Raw genomic sequence first — 24,470 nt, 5'->3', positions numbered from 1 at the left:
CTTTCATGCTGTTACAGCAGGTTTTTCATTTTTATGTGTAGTCCTTGAAACTTCAAGAAAGCAACCCTGAGTTTCTTTTCGAAAGTAGCTTTGGTGGCATCTGCTATGTCATTTCATCTATGGCAGCATCCCATGTCACATCTCATCTGTCATAGTTCTCCTTTAGCCTGCTGGGTGGGTATTCATCTCCCTGCTTTACCAATGTATAAATTTGGGCCAGAGCTTAGGTGAATTTCCAAAGCCAGGTAGAACAAGAATTTGAACTCAGGTCAGTTTGACTAAAACCACCATAATTATTACTAATTTTTTTCCTTTTATTTTTCCCTATTCTTTCTTTCAGAAGATTATGTTCGTTATGCCTATGGTCTGATCTCTGATTACATCCCTAAAGAATTAAGTGATGACCTATCTAAGTACTTAAAGTAAGTGTCATTCATCTTTAGTCCTGATTCACAAGCTCCTTTGTGCTTCCATCTCCCTGGCAGTGGGTCTTCCATAGCGTGTGGTAAGTGCTGTCCTTGAACTGTATTGTATTCTCTGGACTGGTGGTGAGTTTTAATGGACATTAATTGGGATGAGTTGATTTGGTGAAAACTGCTGCAGCTTAAATGAGTTTAGGATTAAAATTATTGCTTTGTACAATTTAAGGGAAAACACATTAAGATTTTATCCCCAATGATAATTAATTTGATTCTTTGTGGTCATTTTGAGAGAAAAATAGAGATGCAAAGCAGATGGTAACAGCTTTGAAAATTGTGTTTAGAAGTTCTGTGTATGCATTTTTCACTATTAGAATCAGGTGTTTACTCAATACCTCTGTAAATACTCAAGGTCACATGAAGACTAGTCCATATCCTTGCATGGTAGAAGAGTGATCCTGTGGGTGACTTGATTTGCATTCTTCCTTTTATAGATTTTTAATGTGTATTTTTTCCAAGATTTTTGCAGCAATGTTACGGTTTTATGATGATTTAATAGTCTTTCCTGATCCTCATTAAATCCTTTTCTTCTTTATTCCATAATAGATGATATAGTTGCTACTTTTAGCAAATTCCATAGGTTCCACTTTTAAAAACTTTATGGGAAACAGACTTCTTTGGTAGTTAGTATGTGGAAAGCTTCTTTTGATTTATGACCACCCTTCTGCTTAATGTTTCTCTGGGTTGCAAGATGCTTGTCTTGATAGAGACCTTTCTATTATTTGTGTAGATACAATTCTTTCCACTGAAAGTTTTAAGTTTGAATGAAATATTTTGGGTGAAATATTTGAGTAAACTACTCTTTTATGAGTGAAAAGGTAATGTTCATGTGGCTTTCCCCAGTGGCTATGGTAGTTTTCATTTTTAAATAAATCTGGCATCATCATTTATAAAGAAAACACTCCTCTGCCAAATGCATTACAGAGGCTAAAGAAAAGCAGCTCCATTTCAGCAAATGGGTTCTAATTGTAACCTGTGTTCTTACTGGAAATTTTTCCAGTATACAGAAATAAGTAGCAAAGTGTTATTCCTTCAGTGAAGCTGCCTTCTTCACTCTGCGGTAAAGAGGAAGTGTATGGAGACAAAGGCCTCCAGCAAGCAAGACTCTTATGTCTTAGGTTGGCCCAGTTTATTTGCTTCTCTATGAAAAGCTATGACTGTGATTATTTTTAACTTCCTTAGGCTTCCAGAACCTTCAGCTTCATTGCCAAACTCTCCATCAAAGGTAAGAAACTGTGACCAAGATATCTTTGGGGACTTAAAAAATATATTGAACTTTTTCCATGTGTTTGGCCTGTGCTAGTCTATTTTAAAACATTCAAGATCCATCTTGCATGACATGTGGTAACATGAACTACGGACTGCACTGGCTCTCTATCAGTGTTTTACTTTTATAGAAACCAAATTGGTTTTAGCAAGATACGTCTGTTAAAATAGTATAGTTAGGGACCGGTGAGATGGCTTGATGATTAAGAGCACTCGCTCCTCCTTTAGGGGACCAGAGTTCTGTACTCAGCACTCATGTCAGATGGCTCACAACAGCCTATAACTTAGCTCAAGGGACCTGATGCCCTCTTCTGTCCTACATGAGCACCTGCGCTTACACATTGTCAAACACACATGGAGATGTACACATATAGACACTCACACACAAGGATAAATTTAAAGTATATCTTATAGATATATAAGTAAGATAATTTTTACCACCTAAGATAGGGTCTCACTAATGTGGCTCGAGCTGGTCTTGAACTCAGTCTTCCTGCCTCAGTCTCCCAAAGTACTGGGATTATAGGTATCTTCAACCATGTTGGCTGAAATCTTCTTGAGTTACCCATAGACCTGTATTTTATTAATTACCCATAAAACTCTACATAGAACTGAAGTCATATTGCCAAATCTTATTGTCACTGGCACAAAGGGGTACAGAGCACAGGTTTTTTTTTTAGCATAAAGAGACTTTTGAAAAAAGATGACTGGTTCTTTCCTGAATTTGAAATGATCAATCATTTGTGTGTGATTGTCATTTGTCAATGAGCTCTTTCATATGTGTGTGTTTGTGTATGTGCTTGTTAAGGCCAGAGGCCAGCCTCAGATGTCATTCCTCAAAAATCACCATCCACCTTGTTTTTCTTGTTCATTTGTTTTTAAGACAGGGTCTTCCATTGTCCTGGAGCTCTCTAAGTAGGCTAGCCTGGCCAGCCAGCAAGCCCAAGTAACCTACCTGTCTCCCCAGCACTAGGATCCCAAGTATGCACCAGCTTGTTTATGTGGGTTCTGGGGGTGGAACTTAGTCTTGGTACTAGCACGGCAAACACTACTGACTGAACTGTCTCCCCAGCCCTGTTCCTAGGAAACTGTTTCCTGGCCCAGATATTCTCAGAACTTCTACCCCTAGTACCTCCATAGCTTGTGTCCGTATAGGCCACACCTGATTGCAAACTGTAGCCTGCCAAATCTTCGGGCCCTAAGCACACGTGCCCTGCTTGTCTGTGAGACAGCAGCAGAGGAATGGATGCCTCACGATCAGGCACCTTGTGGATGTTAAACAGCTTCCTCTCCCCAGCATTCAGTTGTTTGGCCTTCAAGGTGGCCAGCGTACTCAGGATTAGTTTGTATTGTGTTTTGTTTGGCCTGGGTGGTGACAGGTTCGGAAACAGGTATTGCTTTGATATTTACTTGGAAACTGGAAGTGCATCAGTTAGTCTGGCACCATGCTCAGCATGGCATCAAAGCAGGGTGTCTTTTGTTCTCTTGGGCAGAAGTCAGTTGCTCTGAGAGCAGAGAAGGTCAATTCTAAACCAGACATGCTTCTTCCCACCTGGGTTAGCCTCTGTCAGTAGCTCAATGGACAAAAGGACCAACAATTGTCTTGCTGTTAATGAGATGGTAGGTGCCCTGAAAATGTTCATTTATTTCTCTTTCTTTCTCTCTCAAAAAAAAAAAAAAAAAAGCATATTTCTTTTTCCCCCAAATTTTTCTTCTTGATAACTTAGACATCATCTATGGATTAGTCTGAACTCATTCTTGAGACTTTTCACCCTTGATGCCTTCTGGAGTAATATGTTTCTTGTTTTCCTTTCCTTTTCGTTTTCTTTATTTGTTTATATTTTTGAGATGGCATCTTTATATGTAGCCAAGGCTTGCCTGCTATTTACCCTCCTCCTGCCTCAGCCTCCCAAGTGCTGGGATTACAGCTATTCCCACCACCTGTCTGTCAGCGCGCTCACTCCATTGAAGCTCTGTTCTTATTTTAAATGTAGCGTTTTTAGTAATTCTTTGAGAATTTCATCTACACAGTGTATTTTGATAATTTTAAGTGATGTAGTTCTTAAGTTTGCTCCATTCTAGTTTCCTGTTTTCTTATTTTAATTTCCAAAATGTAAGTCATTTGTGGTTTCATCACTCATGATTTAGATCCAGGGTCAACAGTTTTTCTATAAAGACCAGATAGTAACTTCAGGCCCCACAGCCTTGTCATGCTCATAAGACAGCGTTTCATGGCTCTCCTCTCTGTGGTTTGGCTCTTAATGTTCTTTTTACCCCTGCTTCAGTGATGTTCCCTGAATCTTGGAGGAAGTGATATGGATGTCCCATTTAATGCTGTTCTCAGCACCCCACCAGTCAAGAGTCTCTGTGTTAACTGCTGTTTGCTGCAAAGAGAAGCTTCTTTAATCAAGGTTGGGGACAGCCCTAGTCCCAAATCAGTTCCGGCCTATTCCCAGCATCTGCTGCCCCACTGGTGGTGTGGGTCCCCTGCACTTGAGCATACAACCTGAGTCAGTGGAGAAATATTTTGCCACAGAGAAAGAACACAAACATCCTCATGGATTCATGCTCAGAGTTCTGATACCATTAGAGCCTTCGGCATTGTGGGGTATAAGCTCTGCTCAGCTGGCTGAAGGTGCCTTTCTAGTGACAGTGTGCACTGCCTAACCACCATTTAAATAGGACCATGTATTCTTTTGTTTGACTGTTTGATTATTGTTGTTTTGTTTTGTTTTCTGAGACAAGGTGTCACTCACTAACTCAGGCTGACTTAGAAGTCACTGTAGTCCAGATTGACCTTGAGTTTGTGGCAATCCACTTGCCTCAGGCTCTCAAGTGCCAGGATTACAGGCATGAGCCACCACACCCCACAGCAGACAGAACATGTATTCTTGAAAAGTTGCATGCATCCTTTTATGCTGTGCTGGTAAGCCATCCATTTATAGTGAGCTAGTCTTTTGCTTTTGATGATTCAGTTGCAAGAGGTTGCTCTGTGGCCAAGAAAATCCCTAGAATCTCTGGTTTTATAGCAAAAAAATTGAAAATTTTCATGTAACTTTGTTCCCTTGTGTCATGGGGTTGTTAGCAGCAGCTCTACCACTTGTTTGCCCAGCAAATGCAGGGTGTGAGGAGGGAGCTGGGGGGTAAGTCTGTATTTCCTAGGGACCCATGACACTTATGTACCTGGTATTTCCACAAAGAGCTTAAAAATGTGAAAATCCAAATGGTAGTCCCCGTGCAGTCAGTTCTTCTGCATATAGCATCAAGGAATCTGCCCAGCTCTCTGCCCTGTCAGTGAAGGATGTGGCATGTTCTCTCTGTGCTATGAGCACTTGGTTATGAAGGACACAGCCCAGCTCTTCACAGAATTCTCACATGGTGCAAAAGCCTCTTGAGAAAGGTGAAAATATTCAGTGAAGTTTTGACTTAGTTGCACTGAGCCTAATAGAAAGAATATTTACAAAAATTGAGAGATGGGGCTGGAGAGATGGCTCAGTAGTTAAGAACACTGACTGCTCTTGCAGAGGACCCAGGTTCGATTCCCAGCACCCACATGGTGGCTACAAACCATCCTCAACTCCAGTTCCAGGGGAATCCAAAACCCTCTTCTGACTTCCACGGCATTGCACGACATGGGTGTACTCACATACATGCAGGCAGTACACTCATACACATAAAATAAAAATAATAAAATATTTTTTAAATTGAGATACACACACACACCAATCAATCAGTCAGTCAATCAGTACTGAGGCCGGCAAGATGACTCAGCAGAAGGCACTTGCTACCAAGCCTGAGTTTGATCTCTGGGACCCACATAGTCAAAGGAAATAACCAACTCCCATGACTTGTCCTGTGTGTGCGCGAGCTGTGGCATGCATGTGCTCACACACACAAAATAAATAGATGTGATATAATTTTTTTTTAAATTGAGCTCTCCCCACACATCTTTTATTACCTCCTTAGCTGTTCCTGTGGGCTCCTGGCCTGCAGGTATACTTTTGTGCATGGTTGTGGATGAGGAAGTTGCTGAACGGAAAGGAGGTGTGGGTTGAAGCTATGCAAAGTTGCTAGCAAGGGAACAGCACTATCCCTGCATCTGTGACTGGACATTAGACCAGGCCAGGTGGTGAATGAAGTGGAGGTACACCTGTCTAACAGGATCCCTCAGAGGAATTTTTGTCCTCAACTTCTATGCCTTAGTCTTAGCCCCAAGACTCTCCTTGAAGTCTCCAGCCACCTAGAAGCTCACAGTGCCTGGTACATGGAAAATGGATTTATGTCATTAAGGGACTAAGGGGGCCAAGTCATGTACCTGCTCAGATGTGGCCCATCAGCACCAAAACTGCTTCTTAGAAGGGCTGTGTGACTTAGTTCTCAAGGAAATTGTCAAAATGTAAAGGAGTTTGTAAAAAGGGAAAGCATTAAGAGGCCTGTGCAGTTTGTTTGTTTTTAATGGAGTGGTATGAGAGGATGATGTTTGACCCCTGCTTCGCTTGCTCTAACATTGCAGAAACTAAAGCTATCAGATGAGCCGGTAGAAGCCAAAGAAGATTACACTAAGTTTAACACTAAAGATTTCAAGACTGAAAAGGTATGTGTTCAGGTGCAGTGGCATGCTGTATGTCCCCAGTGCATGATGCATGTTTCCAGAGACAGTTGCACCTTTGATTACAATTATACTTTGTCCAGGAAAAATTATTAACTTGCATTTCTAACATAATAGTCCATTCAAAATTATTCATCATTGTGAGCGTGTTAAATTAAGATTTTTTACGAATCCAAGACCGGTCTATGGCAAAGAAAGTGCCTGAACTTTGCTGTGTGTTCATAGGGTGCTGGATGGGAAGGGGAGTAGCCTCTCCAATAATTTTCCATCAGCCCTACTGCCCAGGAGCTTCCTAAAAAACGATGGCAAATAACAGAAATTATTAACTCTGTCATTCAGCATTCACCCTGAAAGTAGTAGCTGATTACATCTCTTGGCTGTTTCATTTTGTTCATGCACTGTAAGAAGCATGTAGCTTTTTAAACTGGTGTTTATAATGCTTGGGTCTTGCTTTGTCTTTTTCATTTAGTACTATAGTGTGAAAATGTTCACATGCCTAACATTCTTTGAAGCATTGGCCATGATGGCAAATCGTGTGCATTGCTTTATTTTATTGTATGGAATATACTTTAGTCAGTCCCTTATCTTTGGACACATAGGCTTTTTTGGATTTTTTTGTTTTAATGAAGGGATGGACTTTCTTATTTACTCTGCTGCTCTGATTATTTCATTAGACCCAATTTAGAACTGAGAGAACATGAGCTTTCATGGCAATTGAACTATATATAGCTAAAATGCTTTTCAGACTGCAGTAGAAATTCATAATTTCCAAATGTGATTGCAGTGTACTATCTTGCATTCTGTATGGCACTGCTCTTGTTTCGTTTCTGAATTCTTGCCTGTCAAATGAGACTCCCTCTGTTTAGTTGGGCTCCTCCCAGCCGCTTGTCTGCCTCTGCGTGTCTGTACATGGTCAGTTGTGCCTGGTTTTATGTTGGAGCAATAGTGCTTTTCTATTTATCTATAAGAATTGATTCTAAATTAAGACTGGTAACACTTTTCATGATACATGTAGGGTACAAGAAATTCTCCACTGTGTTTTAGCCATTTTGCTCAGTTTTTAAGTGTTGTAAATTTTCTCTTGAGGTTAAGTATAAACATTGTGTTCCTTTATGCTTTTTCCATTTTTTCTTTATGCGTGCCCATCCCAAGATACATTGACTTCTACTTAGATTTTAATAATTCATAGTTCTTGTATAGTTTAAACTTTTTTTTTTCAAAATGTAGTCCATGGGCATATGATATCAGAGGACATTCCAATTTAACTTTTGCCAAAATAGTTGGTTCTTCCGGTGCTCTGTGTACATGGGAACATTGTGGGTTTCTCTAAGAGAAATCTTTTTGTCCCATCATCAGTGGAAAGGCCACTGCGCAGTGGTTTCACACAGCTGTGGCACCAGTGAGAGCTGACAGTTGGGTAGGATGACAGCTCAGTGCTTGGGACAACTTGTCTGCAAAAGACTGTCACTCTTCACCATCCAGTCAAAAATTAAGCCTTCAAAATTGTAAGTGGCAGAAAGGGAGAAGCAAGATCCCAGAATCACACTGAGCCCTTTAAAGACACTGGGCGCTGTCCTGCCTCACGATTCAGGGAAGGCAGATCAGTTTTCTCTGTATATCATTGATACGGCTTCTAATCAACAAGTTGTGACTCACTAAAGTCAAGTCACATGCAGTTAACATTTTCTAGTGTGTTTTATAGGACATAGAAAAAAGATGGTGACCAGGAAGAGAGAGAAATGCCCAGGGAAGAATTGTTTGGAGTCAGTCTTTTGGAAAGCATTTCTTTTTGGTGCCACAATGGGGCAGCTCTACTGTGCTGGGATGCTCTGTGGTGCAGGTCATCTGTTGAATATGACAGAGCTGTGCTTGCTTTCCTGTAGAGTGCATGAATAAAATCAGATGGTAAATTGGTGTGAATTATTCATCATGTGGTAATACAAGGCTGTAATTCCCCCCTGACAATTGCTGCCTGTGTTGCTTCCATTGTTAGTGTCATTACACTTAATGCACCCTCAGAATTAGCCCCCAAAGGAAACCATCCCTGTAACTAACAGTCCACTCCTTAGAAGGTGGCAGTTTTTCCTTAACATATTCTTCTCAGAATTCTGAATTCTGAGTAGATATTCTTTTCACTCTTATGAAACACACCAGTAGCAGCTGCTTAAGTCCCAATTGATTAAGACATGCCGTCTTGTCTGATTTGCATCCATGATTTGCACATGTGACATTCGTAACAAATCTCTCTTATTTTCATTAACAGAAAAATAGCAAAATGACTGCAGCTCAGAAGGCTTTGGCCAAAGTCGACAAGAGTGGAATGAAAAGTATTGATGCTTTTTTTGGTGCAAAAAATAAAAAAACTGGGAAGGTTTGAAACATTGAAAATAAAGTCTGGTGAACCAAAAAAAAAGAAGTTTCGTTTTTCCTTGTTCCCAACTCTTCCCTCCATGTCACTGTACACCCTGTCCCAGAATCACTACCCTGAAAATTGGGAGAAGCAGTTTTCAGATACCTTGGACACGTGTTGGGTTTGTTTCTAGCAGAATATGGGAAAGTAATTGTGTGACTTCATGGCTGGGGCCTTGGGTGTTTGCCGTAATGAAGTCATCAGGCAGACAGAGTGCCAGGGAGGGCTCAGCTTCCTCCGCAGGCTGACCTGGACCAGGCTTGAGCACATCACCCTTCCCTGTGGCCTCATCATATGTAGCTTTAGCTGAAAGAAACTGGGTAACAGAACTGTACATTTTGGTAAATCTTAATCTTATTTTTGTTTTTATGAGTTCATATTCTTTGTGAAAAAAAGAGGGAAAAAAACAGAAGTTGTAATCTCTCACCTTTCCATTACACAAAGACAGTTTGGTTCCTCTTATACAAAATATCTTAAGGAACTACAATAGTAGTTTTGTTGCCTTTTTTACAGTATGATTTTGTGAGCATTTTCCCAGCCTCCTAGGTATTCTTCATAAACATGGTTCTTTCGGGGCTGGGGATGCAGCTTAGTGGAAGATCACTTGCCTTCCATGCTTGAAGTCCTGAGTTCAGTACTCAGTACTTCCAAATATTAAGTTCATAAATGCTTTTGCAAATGACAATATAATTTTCAATTATTTGGCTATTATTTAATAACCATTTCTTTATTTCAATGTTTAGATTATTTGTAAGTATTCAGAATCACATTAGATGTAAATATTGTCCATAACTTTTACTACTTCCTTAGAATAGATTTTTAAAATATAGGCTTACTGGTTCAAAAATAAGGCTTTCGTATATATACATATATATACACACATATATATATACATATATATATTTGTGGAACTATATTTTACAAAAGGCTAACAAATAGTGTATATGACTTCTTGTAGTAAATAAAATTCATTTTATAGTTTTTAAAATCTGTGTGTGTTCATGTGTGAGTGTGGGCACACATGTACCTCAGCATACATGTGGAGGTCAGAGGACAACCTTGGGTGTGACCCTCACTCCCCCTTGTTTGAGACAGGGCTTCTGTTGTTCCCTGCTGTATGCACCAGGCTAGCTGGCCTGGGAGCATCTAGGGATTCTCCTGTCTTCTTCCCACCTTGTGGTAGGATCATTGGAATTATAGGCCTACACTACTATGCCTGGCTTCATGGGGGTTCTGGGGATTTGAACTTAGGCACTCACACTTGCACAGCAAGAGTTTTACCCACTGAGCCATCTCCCCATCCCTTATTGTGGTTTTGATTAACATTTTCTTGATTAGTAAAGATGTCAAACATTTTTCTCATTTATTGATAAATTGTCATTATATAGAAAATTTGTTCTTTTCCTTCAGTCACTCAGGGTGATAGCCACAAACTTTCCATTGTAAATTATTATCAACTACCATTGTAATTACTAAGTAAGTTGCAGGCCAATGTTTTGGGACTTGGGAAGCATCCTATTTCATGTACAATGCCACACCCTAGTTTTAGGATCTACTGTTAGTTTTCCTACCTCTTATCATTTCTTCTGTATTTATCAGTTGTCTGCTGTCTATAAAGAAGAAATAATCAAAAAGGACAAGAAATTGTGAGAGGGTGGGAGGAGCTGGAGTGGGAAAGATCTGATCACTCTTTCCCCTGGATTTAGTTTCAGTCTCTTGCTGACTGAAAGCCAAGAATTTTGCCACAACTAACAAAAACCTAACAACCAAAACTTCTCCATTTGTGAATGTATCTCAGGGCGGGTCTGTGGGGTTTTATATCTATCCAAAGAGTTACATTATTAATTATAATGTTCATGTGGTTCCAGAAGGACCAGTGGTAGACCTTTCAAGTTTGTTCCTGTGTATCATGTGTGATATATGTGCTTTGTGGGTATGTGCACATGGGGGGACTGCACATGTGTGTTTTAGTGTGTACATGTGTGCATGCAGGTGACAGAAGTTCATGTCAGGTGTCTATCGATCACCTTTTTTAAATTTTATTTTTAAAATATTTTTTTAGTGAACTTTTGTGATTTACATACAATATAATCCCTCACTAGGAGTTTATTGATTTGGCTGGGCTGGCTAGACAGTAAGCTCCAGAGATCCACCTCACATTACCCCCACCTGCCAACCCCTTGCTAGGGTACAGATGTATGCCTCCATGGCCAGCCTTTTACATGGGTTCTAATGATCAACTCAGGTCCTCACGTTGGCACCACCAGCCCCTTACCGCTGAGCCATGTCCCCAGCCTGCTCTTGTAGCTTAGTGTGTCTGCATTGTTGTTTCCTCCCAGAACAGGATAGTCCAACCTTTTCTACTTGGCCTGCGTAGCTCTAAACCAGCCTTTTCCTCCAAGGAATGTTCCTTTTAGAAACTACAAATTCAGGCAGCAGGCATGCTGTTTGTTATTGATATATTGTTGCTTACTGTCCAAAGCCAAGAAATATTTGTGTATGTGTGAGTGCAGTGTTAGCACACACATACAAACACTATACACTTATATCAATGTTTTTAAGTCTATATGTTCATATCTATTGATGGTTATCGGTCTTTGTAAATTCCTTTATTAGGTGAGAAAATTTTCTTCCATTTCTAGTTTTTATCATAGATACTGGATTTTGTCCATTTTTTATCTGTCGAGATGATCATAGAGTTCCATTAGTAAAAGAATATGTGCATCAGTGTCAGAGCTCTGATGATTGAGTTTTGAATGTTAAGCTAGCCTTGCATTCCTAGGGTAAGCTGTATTTGGTTGTTGTGTATTCTCTTCATATACAGTCCTGAGCTTTGCTTTCTAATATCATTTCATGGGTTTTCAGATCTCTGTTCCTGAAGGATATTGTCCTGTAGTTTTCTTTACTACAAATGGCTTTGTTTGATCTTGATAGCAGAGCAAACCTGGCCTTAAAATGAGCTAAGAAAGACCTTTAATAACTTGTCTTCTGAAGGAATTCATGAGACTCTCAGTGTTGCTTCTTCCTCATATTATTAGAGTTCCCCAGTGAACCTACTGGTTCAGGAATTTTCTTTCTAAAAAAGTCTTTGATTATATTAATACTTTTTATAGTACTATTCCAGTTTTCTCGTGCCAATTTTGGTAATTTGCCTTTAAGTTTTTAAACTAACATTTATTGATTCTAGGTTTCTATCATGTATATATTTGGGTCATATTCACCCCATAACCTTCTCTTGCCCCCTCCCCCTCTTCCTGATCCCCTTCCTTTTCCCAGCTAGCTCCTCTTCTACTTTTATGTCTTTTTTTCTTCTCATTTTTTGGTTCTCCAATGAGTTCAGTTAGGGCTGCTTACTGATAATTTATCTTTTGTCAGTTGTCTACCTAGGTTGTTAAATTTCTTGACTCAAGGTGTTTATAGTCATATGGAACTCTGCTGGTGAACTGTGCTGATGTGTCCTTTTCATATCTAATACTGGTCATTTGTGTCATTTTTGGTTTTGTGTTTCTTGATTAGCTCAAGTAGCTTATCCTCTCAGAACCATTGTCTCCTGTCTGACATTTGAATTCCTGATGAGATGTCTCCAATGATTTCATACCATTCTTTCTCATTTAATTTTAATTTTATTTTTATTTACTTGTTGTCGTTGTTGTTGTTTTTGAGACAGTGTCTTTCTGGAACCCAGCTGGCCTGAAACTATGTAGACTAGGTTGGCCACAGTTTCACAGAGATCCACTTGTCTCTGCCTCCACAGCACTGGAACTAAAGGCAGGAGCCACCATGCTCAGCTCTTTCTCCTCATTTTAAAGATTGTTTTTTTGATTTATGTGTATGTGTATCTGTCTGCATGAGTTTATATGCGCCATGTGCATGCAGGTGCCTGCAGAAGTCAGGGCATTGGGTCCTCTGGACCTAGGCTGGCCTGATGTGGTAGCTGGGAACAGAACTCTGCAAGAGCAGCAAGTGCTGTGTACTCAATTTCTGAGCCACCTCCCCAGCCCCTCTCTCCTCATTAAGGAGTTTTTTTTGTTTGTTTGTTTATTAGTGGATTTCAATAGACTATGTGTTAATACACTTCTCTTGGTATTTATTTGAGGGTTGCTTAAGATTCTTGAATTTTGAGTTTATAATTGTTGTTAAATTCAGAAAATTTCTGTATAGCAGTTTTTCAAGTATTTTTTTGCTCTTTTCCTTCTCTGTTCACCACACCCTCTCAGATTCTGGGACTCCAATACATGTTTGCTAGGCCACTTGATCACGATCTTCACAGAGTTACTGGTCTTTCCTTTGCTTCTGGATTTTGGGAATACCTTGAAACTATGCTGGTGTCCTACTTGCCACGTGATTATTCCATAATAAATACTCCTAACGTGGAAGCAACAGACACTGGATAGCATTGCATACTTGGCACTAGTCTACATGCAATGACTCATCTGATCTCTACACCAATTAGAGGTGTAGAACAAGGTGCCAGAGAAACTAGGTAGATGATGTCTGCAGCCACAGAAATAGCAGCTCAACCTTGCAGCCTGGGGAGATATTTCCAGAAACTTCTACTCAGGTACTGCCAGGATCTTGACCTACACTGATGAAAATAATGTCAAGACAACTTAAACAAAGCTAGAGTTTATTAAGGAAAATATAATATATGCTTAGATTTAAGCTTAAGTGTTCAGAGAAACAGTTAAGTGCCTTAGCAGTGGCTCTGTGTGTGTGTGTGTGTGTGATACAGAAAGGATGTGTGTGTATGTGTGTGTGAGAGATAGCCAGAGAAACAGGAGAGAGAGAGAGAGAGAGAGAGAGAGAGAGAGAGAGAGAGAGAGAGAGAGAGTTGTGGCTTTTGGAGTTGAATTGTTTAAAGAATGTAATCTATACATTTAAAAGATTAAGTAAAAATGTTTTGGTATGTTCTTTCTTTCATTGATAGACAAGTTTATTTAAGTCTTTTGCTTTTATAAACAATCTTGAAATGAAGACTCTTTCATACAAGTACTTGTCAAATTACACCTTCAGACCAATTGTTAGAAGTAGAAACACTAAGTTGAAGGATGTGACTGATAATAAATATTGCCAAAATGCCTTCCAGAAAGACCATACCAATTGGCTCTTCCTCCAACACTATGTGAGAGCAAATTTCATGCCCTGATATTCTGTAGCTATGAGTATTTTTTTTTTGTCTTTTTGAGACAGGGTCTCCCTGTAACCCCAGCTAGCCTAGAACTCGCTATGTAGACCAGGCTGGCCTTGAACTCACAGACTGCCTCTGCCTCCCATGTGCTGGGATTAAATATGTGTACCACCACCCCTGGCTTGAGTATCATTTTTAAAAATTTTATTTATTTTTATAATGTTTCATTTTTGAGAATTTCCTGAATATTGTATTTGTATTATTTCTACTCCTCCCAGTCCCCCTCCAGCTCCTCCCATATCCCCACTCGCTCATAATTTCTTGTACTTTTTGATTATTTTTGTTGCATATGCATACATACATTTATAAATGGCCTGTCTGTTTTTTTATTTTATGCATATGAGTATATTGCCTACATGTATGTAAATGCACTTGTGCCATGTAATGTTCGAGGAGGTCAGAAGAGAGCATCAGATTCCCCTGGAACTGGAGTTATGAAAGGTTGTTAGCTGTCATGTGGGTACTGGGAACCAAACCTAGGTCCTCTGCAAGAGCAGCCAATGGTCTTGGCCACTGAGCCATCTCTCCAGCCATGACATATTTATTTTTAATTTAAAAGGTCTTCTTTGGGAAACAAGGCTATAAGGTGGCTTATAGCTGTATTGTGCTAGTTACAGAGAGGAAAGGCATACTGTCAAGATAAAAACAGATCAAAAAAACCCAAGGGGTTCTTGGTAAATATGGGTCACAAAGAAATCAAGATACATGTTTTGACTGTAAACAGGGTTCATAATTTTGTTCATAAGTTTCTTGAAAAGTATAGCTTTACAGATGCAATCAGAGTTAGACTCAAAGGCCACATATATTTTGGCTTTGAGCATGTTTCATTAGCTGGCTTAACATTTTCCTTTGAGAAATTGCTCAGAAAATGGAAGATTGTCTCTATGTAGGCAATCTTCATTTTTGTTTTGTTTGTTAGGTTTTTGTTAGTGGTGACAAAATTCTTGGCTTTCAGTCAGCAAGAGAGTGAAACCAGATCCGGGGGAAAAAGTGATCAGAGCTTTTCCTTGATTTTCCCTGTTTATATCCTTCCTCAGTGGTACCCAACCTGGAGGTCAGAGGAGGACAGGGATGCTCCTTGACACTGCCATTGCCCCCATTGGAGGCCAGCTCCTCAGCAGCAGGAACTCCGCACTCCTAGTTCTTTGTGGTGCACAGGCTGCTGAGCACATAGAAGGGAGACAGCATAGGAATGGAATGGGAACAGTATTCCCACTACCAGAGACTTGGTGTGTGTGTGTGTGTGTGTGTGTGTGTGTGTGTGTGTGTGTGTGTGTGTGTGTGTGTCTGCTGGTGTTTGTACATGCACTTGTTTAAGGGGATCGAGACAGAGGCCAAGATGTCGTTCCTCAGGACCCCTGCACCTTGGCTTTTCAGGTCAAGGGCTCATTAATTAGGCTAGGCCTGCCGGCCACTGAGCCCATGGAATCCGCTTGTTTCAAACTCTTCAACACTGGAATTACACATGGAATCTGCCTGTCTCAAACTCTTCAACACTAGAATTACACATGGGTGCCACAATACTTGGGCTTTACAGGGGAATCAAACTCAGGTTCTTATATTTGCACCACCAGCTCTTTACCAACTGACCTACCTCCCCAGCCCCTTAACTTTTTTCTAAGAAACAATGTCAAGATCTTTATTCACCTTGACCTTTCAAAGAGACTAAGCTAAGTTGGGGCCCTCTTTTTGGTCCTTGAGTTTGCCAGGCTCTTCCCACACTGCTGCCTTTATATGAGTGGTTTATCTCTATCACATGACTGGTTCTGTCTTACCGTAATCACTTATCTCAAGACTCGTTTTTGTAGAGGCTCAAACCCTTAATTCTTTACCTGCCTCTACCAGTTTCTACTCAGCTACCCTCCATCCCTTTTCTTTTTCCCTTGGCCTTTCCATAGGATCTTGCCTGACTGATCTAAAATTGTACTCCCAACATCTAACTTGGGACAGCACAGACAAAAATTTATCACATAAGAAATTAACCTATCAATCTATGTGTAGAGGATACCCAGACAAGTTTCTTTAGTATAACATTGGGGCCCCAACAGTCTAGCAGCTGGCCCTTAGACTTCCAGATTCATGAGAATGGGTTTTCTGTGGTGTCCAAGGACATTTTCATAAGCTCATTCAAACTTGTATGGACCGGGAGCCTGAATGTGAGTGATTCCAATAATAAGTGAAATAGACATAGTATTTCATTTCTCTGCATGAAAGACTGTGAATTTCTGATATTTGAACTATATTTTCTGCTGTCATTTTCTCTACATGTCACAGATCTACAGCTAAAACACATTATGTCCTTACATGTGGCTATGCTAATGCTGATAAGTTTGTTCTTACATGGCATTTAGAGATTATTAATATCATACAACCTATATTAAGGAAGTTTGAGAATTTTGTGATTTTTTTATGAAGACCTTGTCTAATCAAATACCTTAAATAAGAATGTGCATAATGACTTGGCCCCAGATTAATTGGGAATTAAGGAAATTAGTAAATTTATTTTCTCTCATAGTTGACTTGGATGTTGGAATAGCTTGACCTATCCAGCTATGTGCCACATTAACAAGAAGGGAAAATTATTAAGAAATGAAAACCAAAAGGTGTTGAATCTGCCAACAGCATCTCAGGGTAATAATATTAGGGAAGCACAACATGGGCTTATAGATGCACACACACACACACACACACACACATACACACACACACATCTTTCTAGCTCAGAGAATTTCACACGAGCCATTTTGGTCTTTATATGCCATCCTTCGGGCGTACTTAAACTTTCTCAAATCTTTTGGCCTTTGCTCCCACATCATTTTTCTTTTTGGTTTAATGTGCTAAGTTTGGGAAAGCTTCAGAAAATTCCTACAGTCTCTGCACCTACCTGGGTGCACACAGGAGATCTTTTTCATCAAATCATATGGATTTCAAAAAACGATCCCAGATTACTAAGCACCTTTCCTTTTATGTCCAATTTTATTTTCAATTCAGATTTTCCTTCTACTTTCAATTCTTTCATCTTCTTGGTTGCCTTGTTGTTTGAGACAGGATCTACGGCTGGCCTTGAACTCTTGATCCTCCTGCCTCTACCTCCTGAGTGCTGGGATTACAGACATGCACTGCCACACCCAGCGCTCTGTTATTCAACTTTCAAGTTTAACTTCATTTCTAAACTCTCAAGGAGATTGTTCTCCATAGGCTCAAGGTGGTATTGAGGGGAATTGTCGTTTGCCATTTGGGTCTATTGCATAGATGTGGTTCCTTCCTGGAGTCTCATTTCTCCTATTTGGAGTCTTCCAAAGACACAGAGGCAATGAAGTTAAAAATAAGTGACTCAGTGAGCAACCATGCTTCAGTATTAAAAAGACCCAGTAAAGTACCTGATGGTACTGATTAGAATCCCCATCTGCCATAAGTCTGTGAGCCTTGGAGAGATCACTGGCATAATTGACTTGAAATCACCTACTAGATGGGACTAGACCATTGCATCATTTTACAGCACGTTTTGGTTGCTGGTTGTCATGAGCCCCTCTTTTATACCTGGGAAGACAGTGCTTTTAGAGCTAAAATTCATAAGGTTTCCTCAGGCATTCCTCCAGGCTCTGGATAGATAACCATGTTTGGCTAGAAGAAAGTCTGGAACACTCACACCTACCATGGTAGTGTCTCTCTCTCTCTCTCTCTCTCTCTCTCTCTCTCTCTCTCTCTCTGTGTGTGTGTGTGTGTGTGTGTGTGTCTGTATTTTCTCTTCCTCATTTTCTAAAAAGTGCATGATTTTGCAATGGAAAGAAATGCAAACATCACAAGTGTTAACAAAGACTGGCAAAGTGCTTTGAAACTTTTAAACCACCTTTCACAGAAAGATGTATGTTTAAGCCTTCCAGAAACCACATTATGACACAATTATTTTTCCTATTTTACCATTGAAAAGGTCAAGGTCAACTGATTTGTCCACAGTCCCACAGCTAATAAATAACTAAACCAGAACATGAACTTATAGCTCTGACTCCCAGATTCTCCACCACACCAAACTCCCTTCCTTAGCCTGCTGCTACCCCCCAAGAAACCACCTGCTTACCCAGCGTGAAAGAGCTTCTTCATAGCATAGGGGTTAATGTTTTCTCTATTTGTAAAGATGGTTCAGCCTGACTAGCCATCTTGTATCACATATTTTTTCCCAAAGACTTCCTTTCCCTAGTGGTAACCTAAAACTCAGTGATCCCAGGTTAGTACATTGTGTTGCAAAGCCTTTTCCTGGAAGACAAAACCCAGGTCCAGGAAGGTGAATAGGAGGGTTTCTCATAGCACTTGGAAGACGTTCAGCAGCTTTGATTTTCATAGGGATTAGAAGAAAAGTTTCAATTTTGATACCTTGTGATGTGCTTTGATTTATATACTCCTCAGGCTTACACTGTGGGGCCATTAGACTGGCCCAAAAGTTTCCTAGCTATGTTAGGACTTCACAGTTTTCTACAGCAATCACACATCATTGTTTAAATTAATTTTTACAACCATCCAAAAGAAACCAAAGAGACATAGTGTTCCTGTGAGGGGCAAACTGAAGCCATACAAACTTCCATCTTTTATAAAGGCAAGCTCAGGCCTCTTTTGGTGGGAGGAGGCTTCCTTGAGATTCTTACACCATTCTCTGTGTAGCTTATGCTCCTTGTGTGAGACACGAGCAAATATCTCTTCACTACAGACAGGGCACCAAGGACAGACCAAAGAAATGACCCCACCCAAGTCTGGCTTAGTGAACCAGTGGGTTATGAGGCTGCCTACATGAGTATGAGTGGGGGTTACTTTCAGGACTATGGATGACTCAAAGGCAGCCGCATCATGGAAAATCATAACCCAGTGTGGTAACCACTCATACAGCTGCATCCTGAAGTTCCCCCACAATGTGTAGGCAGCTTTGTAAAAGGAGGGGATCCCAGCAATTGATACAGCTCATATAACTGGAGGAGCCTTGTGAATCTTTGAGTTTTAGGAACTTCCTGAGACTTCTGAGTTTTGTTTGCTTCTGAGTTTTAATAAGCCCTCCTCTAGGAGGGAATGTTTGAATTCAGAGGAAATATCTACACAGCAACCATTTATCCTATAATAAAAGTACAAATTTATAATAATAGAAAATAATAAAGGAAAAATTAGATTTATTCTGCTTCATCTTCTGGGTTTATTTTTGATGAATTCTGCAAGTCAATTTGTTTACAGCAGTCCCAAGCTGGAATGTAAGTAAAGTTTCTATGTAGCAGATTCATTCAACTGCCAGCGTTTAAGATTTATTGAGCTTTTGTTAATAAATGTTATTTTGATAGCTTCATGCTAATCAAGCCTATTTGAGTGCACAGAAGGCTCCAGGTGAGGTTTACAGAGGAATCAGCTCTTCATAGACATTAAAGAAGTTGTTATCTTACGTGTGTGTATAAAATTAAAATCGTGTTGACAGTTCTTGCAAAGGAACCAAGGAATGAACTTGGAGTCTCTTATTCCTTTAAGATGTCCCCTGGGCACCTGAAATATGTCAAACACTGTTCTAGGTACTGGACATGAAGCCAACAGTGTGGCAGACAAAAATTCACTCTCCAGAGAAGTTGCCATTTTAGGGTGGGCAGTTGTCTGTCAGGTGGGGAAGAGTGCAGAAAAAGCCAAGTCGTGGGGCACAGAGTTCTGGGGAAGGGAAAAGCGAGGGAAGACCTTGCTGCCTCCATGTCACAGCCACATTGTGGCATGGAAATCTGACTTCCATCAGCAAGTTTGTAACTTTCAGCTCCAGGATAAATTATTTTTAACTCAGCACTCAGTAAGACATCAACATACAGCAATCACACCAGGTACATTCTTCAAAGGGACTGGGGACTCTGCTCTTCCTGCAAGTCCATCTTTATTTATTTTGCTATACTTTCAAGTGTGCTTAAGGCTCATGCTTGAAAAAAAAAATCTGTTTTAAGAGAAAAAGAGGAAATAAAAAAACAATAAAAATAGAAATAGCTTAAGAATCAGTTATCTTAAGAACTTATTTTATGCATTTCTATCCCCCCAAATAATGATATCCATTCCATTAATGTGGGTGGTTGAACGTTGTATTGTATTTTGAACCTATTTTATAATGAACAGCTGAGGGAAAATATGCTTCTTGGTCCACTGAAATTTAACCCTGGATGAGGTGGCCGGACTGGCCACACTAGGATCTTCCTTGGCCTGTGTGAGTCTCTCCAAGGGAAAGCACACAGCTGCTCATTCTCAGGACACAAGTGCCCCAGCTCTCTTTGTCCTAGAAGCTTCACATGGGGCTTGGGTTCTCAAGGTGACTCTTTCCCTTTCTTCTCTAGGTGGCAGTACAAAGACGGAAAAGGGGCAAGTAACAAGTGATGCAGCCCCACGGGGACGTGGCTGCTTTGTGTGCAACTTCAGACACTGCAAAGGGCTAAGACTTTTTCTTCTGTGTTTTCAAGAAAGTTCTGCAGTTTCAAGAAAACCAATGAGGAATGCTTTATTTCTTGATCAATAATGGCCATTTCTCCTGGGAGCTGTCTGCAAGGCATTCCATCCTGGAGTTTAAAGCTACCCTAGATTGTGGACCTGAGGTGTTCGCCTCATCTTCTGTTCCAATCCAGTCCCTATAAAAGCATAATTCCTTCCATTCTAATGACTCAGACTTCAAAATGCCAAGAAGAGAAGGCTCACTGTGAAATTAGGATCATTCTTCTAGCCTGACCACATTGGCTTGTTCCTGTTGGATCATGTGCCTCCATGCTGACATAAGCACTTTAATCCACACTAAAGACTGGCGAACTGAGTTTCAACCCTGTAAACCCTCTCCGAAACCTGGCCTCTCTTCACTCCTTACCAACTTGGCAGTTTCTAAGGCAATAATGATGCCTAAATATGTATATTTTATAACCTCTTGGAGGTATAAATATGGCTTCATTTTGAAAAGATTTATCCAGTATGTATGTTATTATTATTTATTAGAGCCATAGTACAGTGTATGAGTTGGAAATGGATGCCAAAAGGTAATTTAGTAGAGAATTCTGGTGAGTGCCCAGGGAAAATCTTTTAGAAAGTTTGGGGTGTTTGGGTCATAAATGTCTGGGGTTCAGCAGGCTCCTCCACTGGGAATGCAGAAGGAGCCAGGGCTGGGGTGGTAACTGCAGTTTAGCTGATCTCCTTATTCACACTACACCCCCAGTCTCTTCAGGGAATAATTCTATTTCTGAATTTCTGAGTCTGTCAGCTAAGTTGAACCTAGTTTTCCAGCAGTCTATAATTTTTCCTCACCTCCTTTCAGTAGTTGAGAAGTGAATCTGCCTCTCCAAACCCAACTCTGCAAGTCGGGTGTGGAGGACTGGGGAAGGAGCACGGTTGGTAGAATGACTGCTTAGCATTCAGGCAGCCCTGGGTTTGATCCCCAACCCCACCCCATAGGCCTCCAATTGCAGCACTAGGGAGGTAGAGGCAAGAGTATAAGAAGTCATCTTGGGCTGCAAGCCACGTTAGGGGCTAGCCTGGGATACATGAGATCCTGTCTCAAAAACAGACAAAAGAAAAAGTCATTATGGCATGCCTCCAAGAGGGGCTGCTCCAGGGTGATCTGTTTGAAACCCAGGCCATTTTGTTGACATGTGGTTCCACACACAGTGGTGGAGTTAAAATCTGGCCTTCTCTGTCTTGTACAATCCCAGGTGATGTAGTTAGGGGTCAGAGTACCTGCCAGTGTTAGCATGCTGCTGCAGAGTCAGCTCTGTGTCTTGACACAAATCCTTAACTTCTCAGAACCTCAGCTCAAGCCAGACTGCTGCTGTGTTGGCTGCAGAAGCAGGTGGCCCCTACCCAGTGCTCCCCCAGAACTTATCATAAGGAGACCACTGTCTGGTCCCCATGGTCCCAGAAGTCAGGCTGCCCAGCTTCTGAATGGCCTGTTGACAGGGTTGTTTCTACCTCTGGCTCTGCCCATCAACCAGCCCTCTGTTCTCCAGCTTCCCCTCTCCCTGTCTCCCTCCCTGACTCTCACATTTCACTGGATACCCACAGTACCAAGTTGTCCCTAGAAGCCCTGCCAATCTACTTGTGCCTCTAATCCGCATTCACTGGCCTCTGAACTTTGAAGAGCTAACAATTCCCAGTGAACATACCTAAAATTTCAAAACTTTGTTTTTTTCTTTATACAAGTAATTCATGTACATTCCCACAAAATGATCACTAAATCAAAAAGAAATCCCCACCTCTTCCTAGCAGCCCCCCCCCACTGCTGGTAACTATATTCATTGCCCTTATTTAAGTCTTTTTCTTAGTTGCCAGCACCTAGTTTCTGTCCTTTTTAAAGCTAGCTCTAGAGTTGCTGTGTGCACAATTAACTTCTTGCAGTTCACATCAGTATTTTATCTAAGAACCCAATCCTATTGCATCCTCCTTCAGAAATGCCTCATGTGAAAATTTAACTTGAAGCAGATCAGTGGATCTAGAGCTGAGAGTCTCACACAGGTTCCTTCCCCTCCACACCCAGTGCCACCACCCATGAAGCTATTTCCAGCTGTGTGACCAGCTCTCCCAAAGGCAAAGACTACACCACCCCAGTACGGAGACGCCCCACAGTGCCAGGTGTACCCACGTTCCATATCTGAGCATGAATCACCAGTGGACAGAGAAAGATCCTCTCTGCCAAGGTGTCAAGGACTTTAGGAAACAGTCATGCTCAGAGTTGCAGCACGTGGGCCCTGTGGGTGAGAGCAGGAGTGGGTACAACTTCTGCACCCTCACATGGAAACAGCTGCAGATGCCCGGACTCTGCGCTTCTCTTTGCTTCGGCCACACCCACTATAAGAGTTGAGTCTGCGGTAGAACCATGAATGTCCGCACAGATTCAGTTTCTAGAACATTCATGTGGGACTGGTTGTTGTTACGTGTAAGAATACTGGTGCATTCGTGCCATGGGGTGGAGGTCAGAGGACAACCGTCCAGTGTAGGTCCTCACCTTTCCACTTTGGGTAGGAGGAATTCTCTTCGTAGCGATGTAACCAGACTAGCGACACTACGGTCTCCACCCATTTCCTGTACACACGTGGAGATTACACACATTTGCGCTACTATGTACAGCGTTTACATGGGTTCTGGGGCTCAGTACTCAGGTCATCAGGCTTGATTTAAGTGCTTTACCCACTGAACCAACTCCCCAGCCCATGGAAGACTGTTTTAATGCAAACGATTTGGTGGTGGTGAGGGAGGGGGCGTTCTAAATTGGAGGACTGAGGGAATTTTTATTTCAAAAATGCATATGTTTATTAAAAACCTTTCTAAAACTTTGAGGCACAGAAGTTGGTTTTGTTTTGTTTTGGGTCTTTTTGAGACAGGGTCTCCCTGTAGCTCTAGCTGGCCTGGAACTTGTAGCTATGTAGACCAGGCGGACCTTGATCTCACAGGGATCTGCCTACCTCCGCCTCCTGAGTGCTGGGACCAATGTGTGTGCTACCATGCCCAGCTTGTTTCTATATTCTATATTTTCCTGTAACTTTTCTACAATGTTTGTGCGTTTCTTTCATGAAAGGTGTGGTGATGTAGGTTTTTTTTCTAATTGTGATTCTAAATGTGCAAGTGATACTCTTTAAAACTCTCTCAAGATTATAATTTTTAAAACCAAAAAAATTGTGTCTAGAAACTAGAGAGATGGCTCAGCAGTTAAGAGCACTGACTGCTCTTGCAGAGGACCTCCGTTTGATTCCCAGCACCCACAAAGTGACTAACAACCATCTGTAACTCCAGTTCCAGGGGATCCAGTGTCCTCTTCTGGTCTCCTTGGGCTTTGCATGCACATGGAGCACATACATACATGCAGGCAAACAGTCATACACATAAAATAAAAATAAATCCTTTTAAAAATGTGTCTGATTTAGTACATTTCTTGGAGAACCGTGCCACATGGATTTGTCGTCTTATGCTTTCTACTCAAGTGCATGTCTAGCAAATACTACCACAAACCAAACTGGGTTTTCTAGCCCCATACTGTCACCAGTTTCAGAGACCTTCCATGTGATTCCTTGACCCACTTCCCCAGTGGAAAATAAAGAATTGTCTTAGATTGTGTGTATGAGGCCTGTCCGTGGATACTGGAGCTAATTTTGCTTTGTGGTTTTCTGAGAGCCCTAAAAGCCATCTCAGGAGATCCAGGGCACATCACAGCCAGGCTGAGAGTCACTGTTCCTGTCTACAAAACACAACCAGCCCAGCAAAGCACAGAAAATAGTGTCTATATCTACCGAGTTAAGTTCAGGTTTTGTTGTTCGTAAGTTCCCAGAAGACAATAGCCAGACTGCTTTAGAAACTCAGCTCCAGACTACTGCTAAATGGTTTCTCAGAGGAGCTCCACAGAGACAAGGTAAGATGGGCCACTTCTAGAATTCTAGAACTCTAGAGTTAAATAAAATTGTATAATTCTAATTTATGTTGCACTTGCTCTCATATTCTGCAGGCTTTGTTAACTAGTGAAATAAAATTATGCCTCATCAATATTGTTAAGGCATT

The 24,470-nt window shown here is 41.0% G+C and overlaps 1 protein-coding gene across 8 annotated transcripts in view; it reads left to right on the top strand.

Moving 5' to 3' along the window:
• Rnaseh2b (ribonuclease H2 subunit B) overlaps nt 1-20,847 on the top strand; it is a 69,624-nt gene extending 48,777 nt beyond the window's left edge. For 5 of the 8 annotated variants that reach the window (XM_029559597.1, XM_029559594.1, XM_008824957.3 and 2 more), the window contains 4 exons: nt 341-422; nt 1,662-1,704; nt 6,259-6,339; nt 8,618-8,770. In XM_029559597.1, the coding sequence (XP_029415457.1) occupies nt 341-422; nt 1,662-1,704; nt 6,259-6,339; nt 8,618-8,731 (320 nt within the window). In that variant the 3' untranslated portion in view covers nt 8,732-8,770. Of the gene's footprint in view, nt 1-340; nt 423-1,661; nt 1,705-6,258; nt 6,340-8,617; nt 8,771-20,284 lie in introns of those variants that run through there. The other 3 variants (XM_029559592.1, XM_029559596.1, XM_029559593.1) reach the window with 3 other exon arrangements.
• Nucleotides 20,848-24,470: the final 3,623 nt, after the last annotated feature.

This window comes from Nannospalax galili, unplaced genomic scaffold (assembly GCF_000622305.1).
Source record: "Nannospalax galili isolate Female #2095 unplaced genomic scaffold, S.galili_v1.0 scaffold488, whole genome shotgun sequence".
Lineage (NCBI taxonomy): Eukaryota > Metazoa > Chordata > Mammalia > Rodentia > Spalacidae > Nannospalax > Nannospalax galili.
This window is presented reverse-complemented; position numbering and strand designations above follow the sequence as displayed.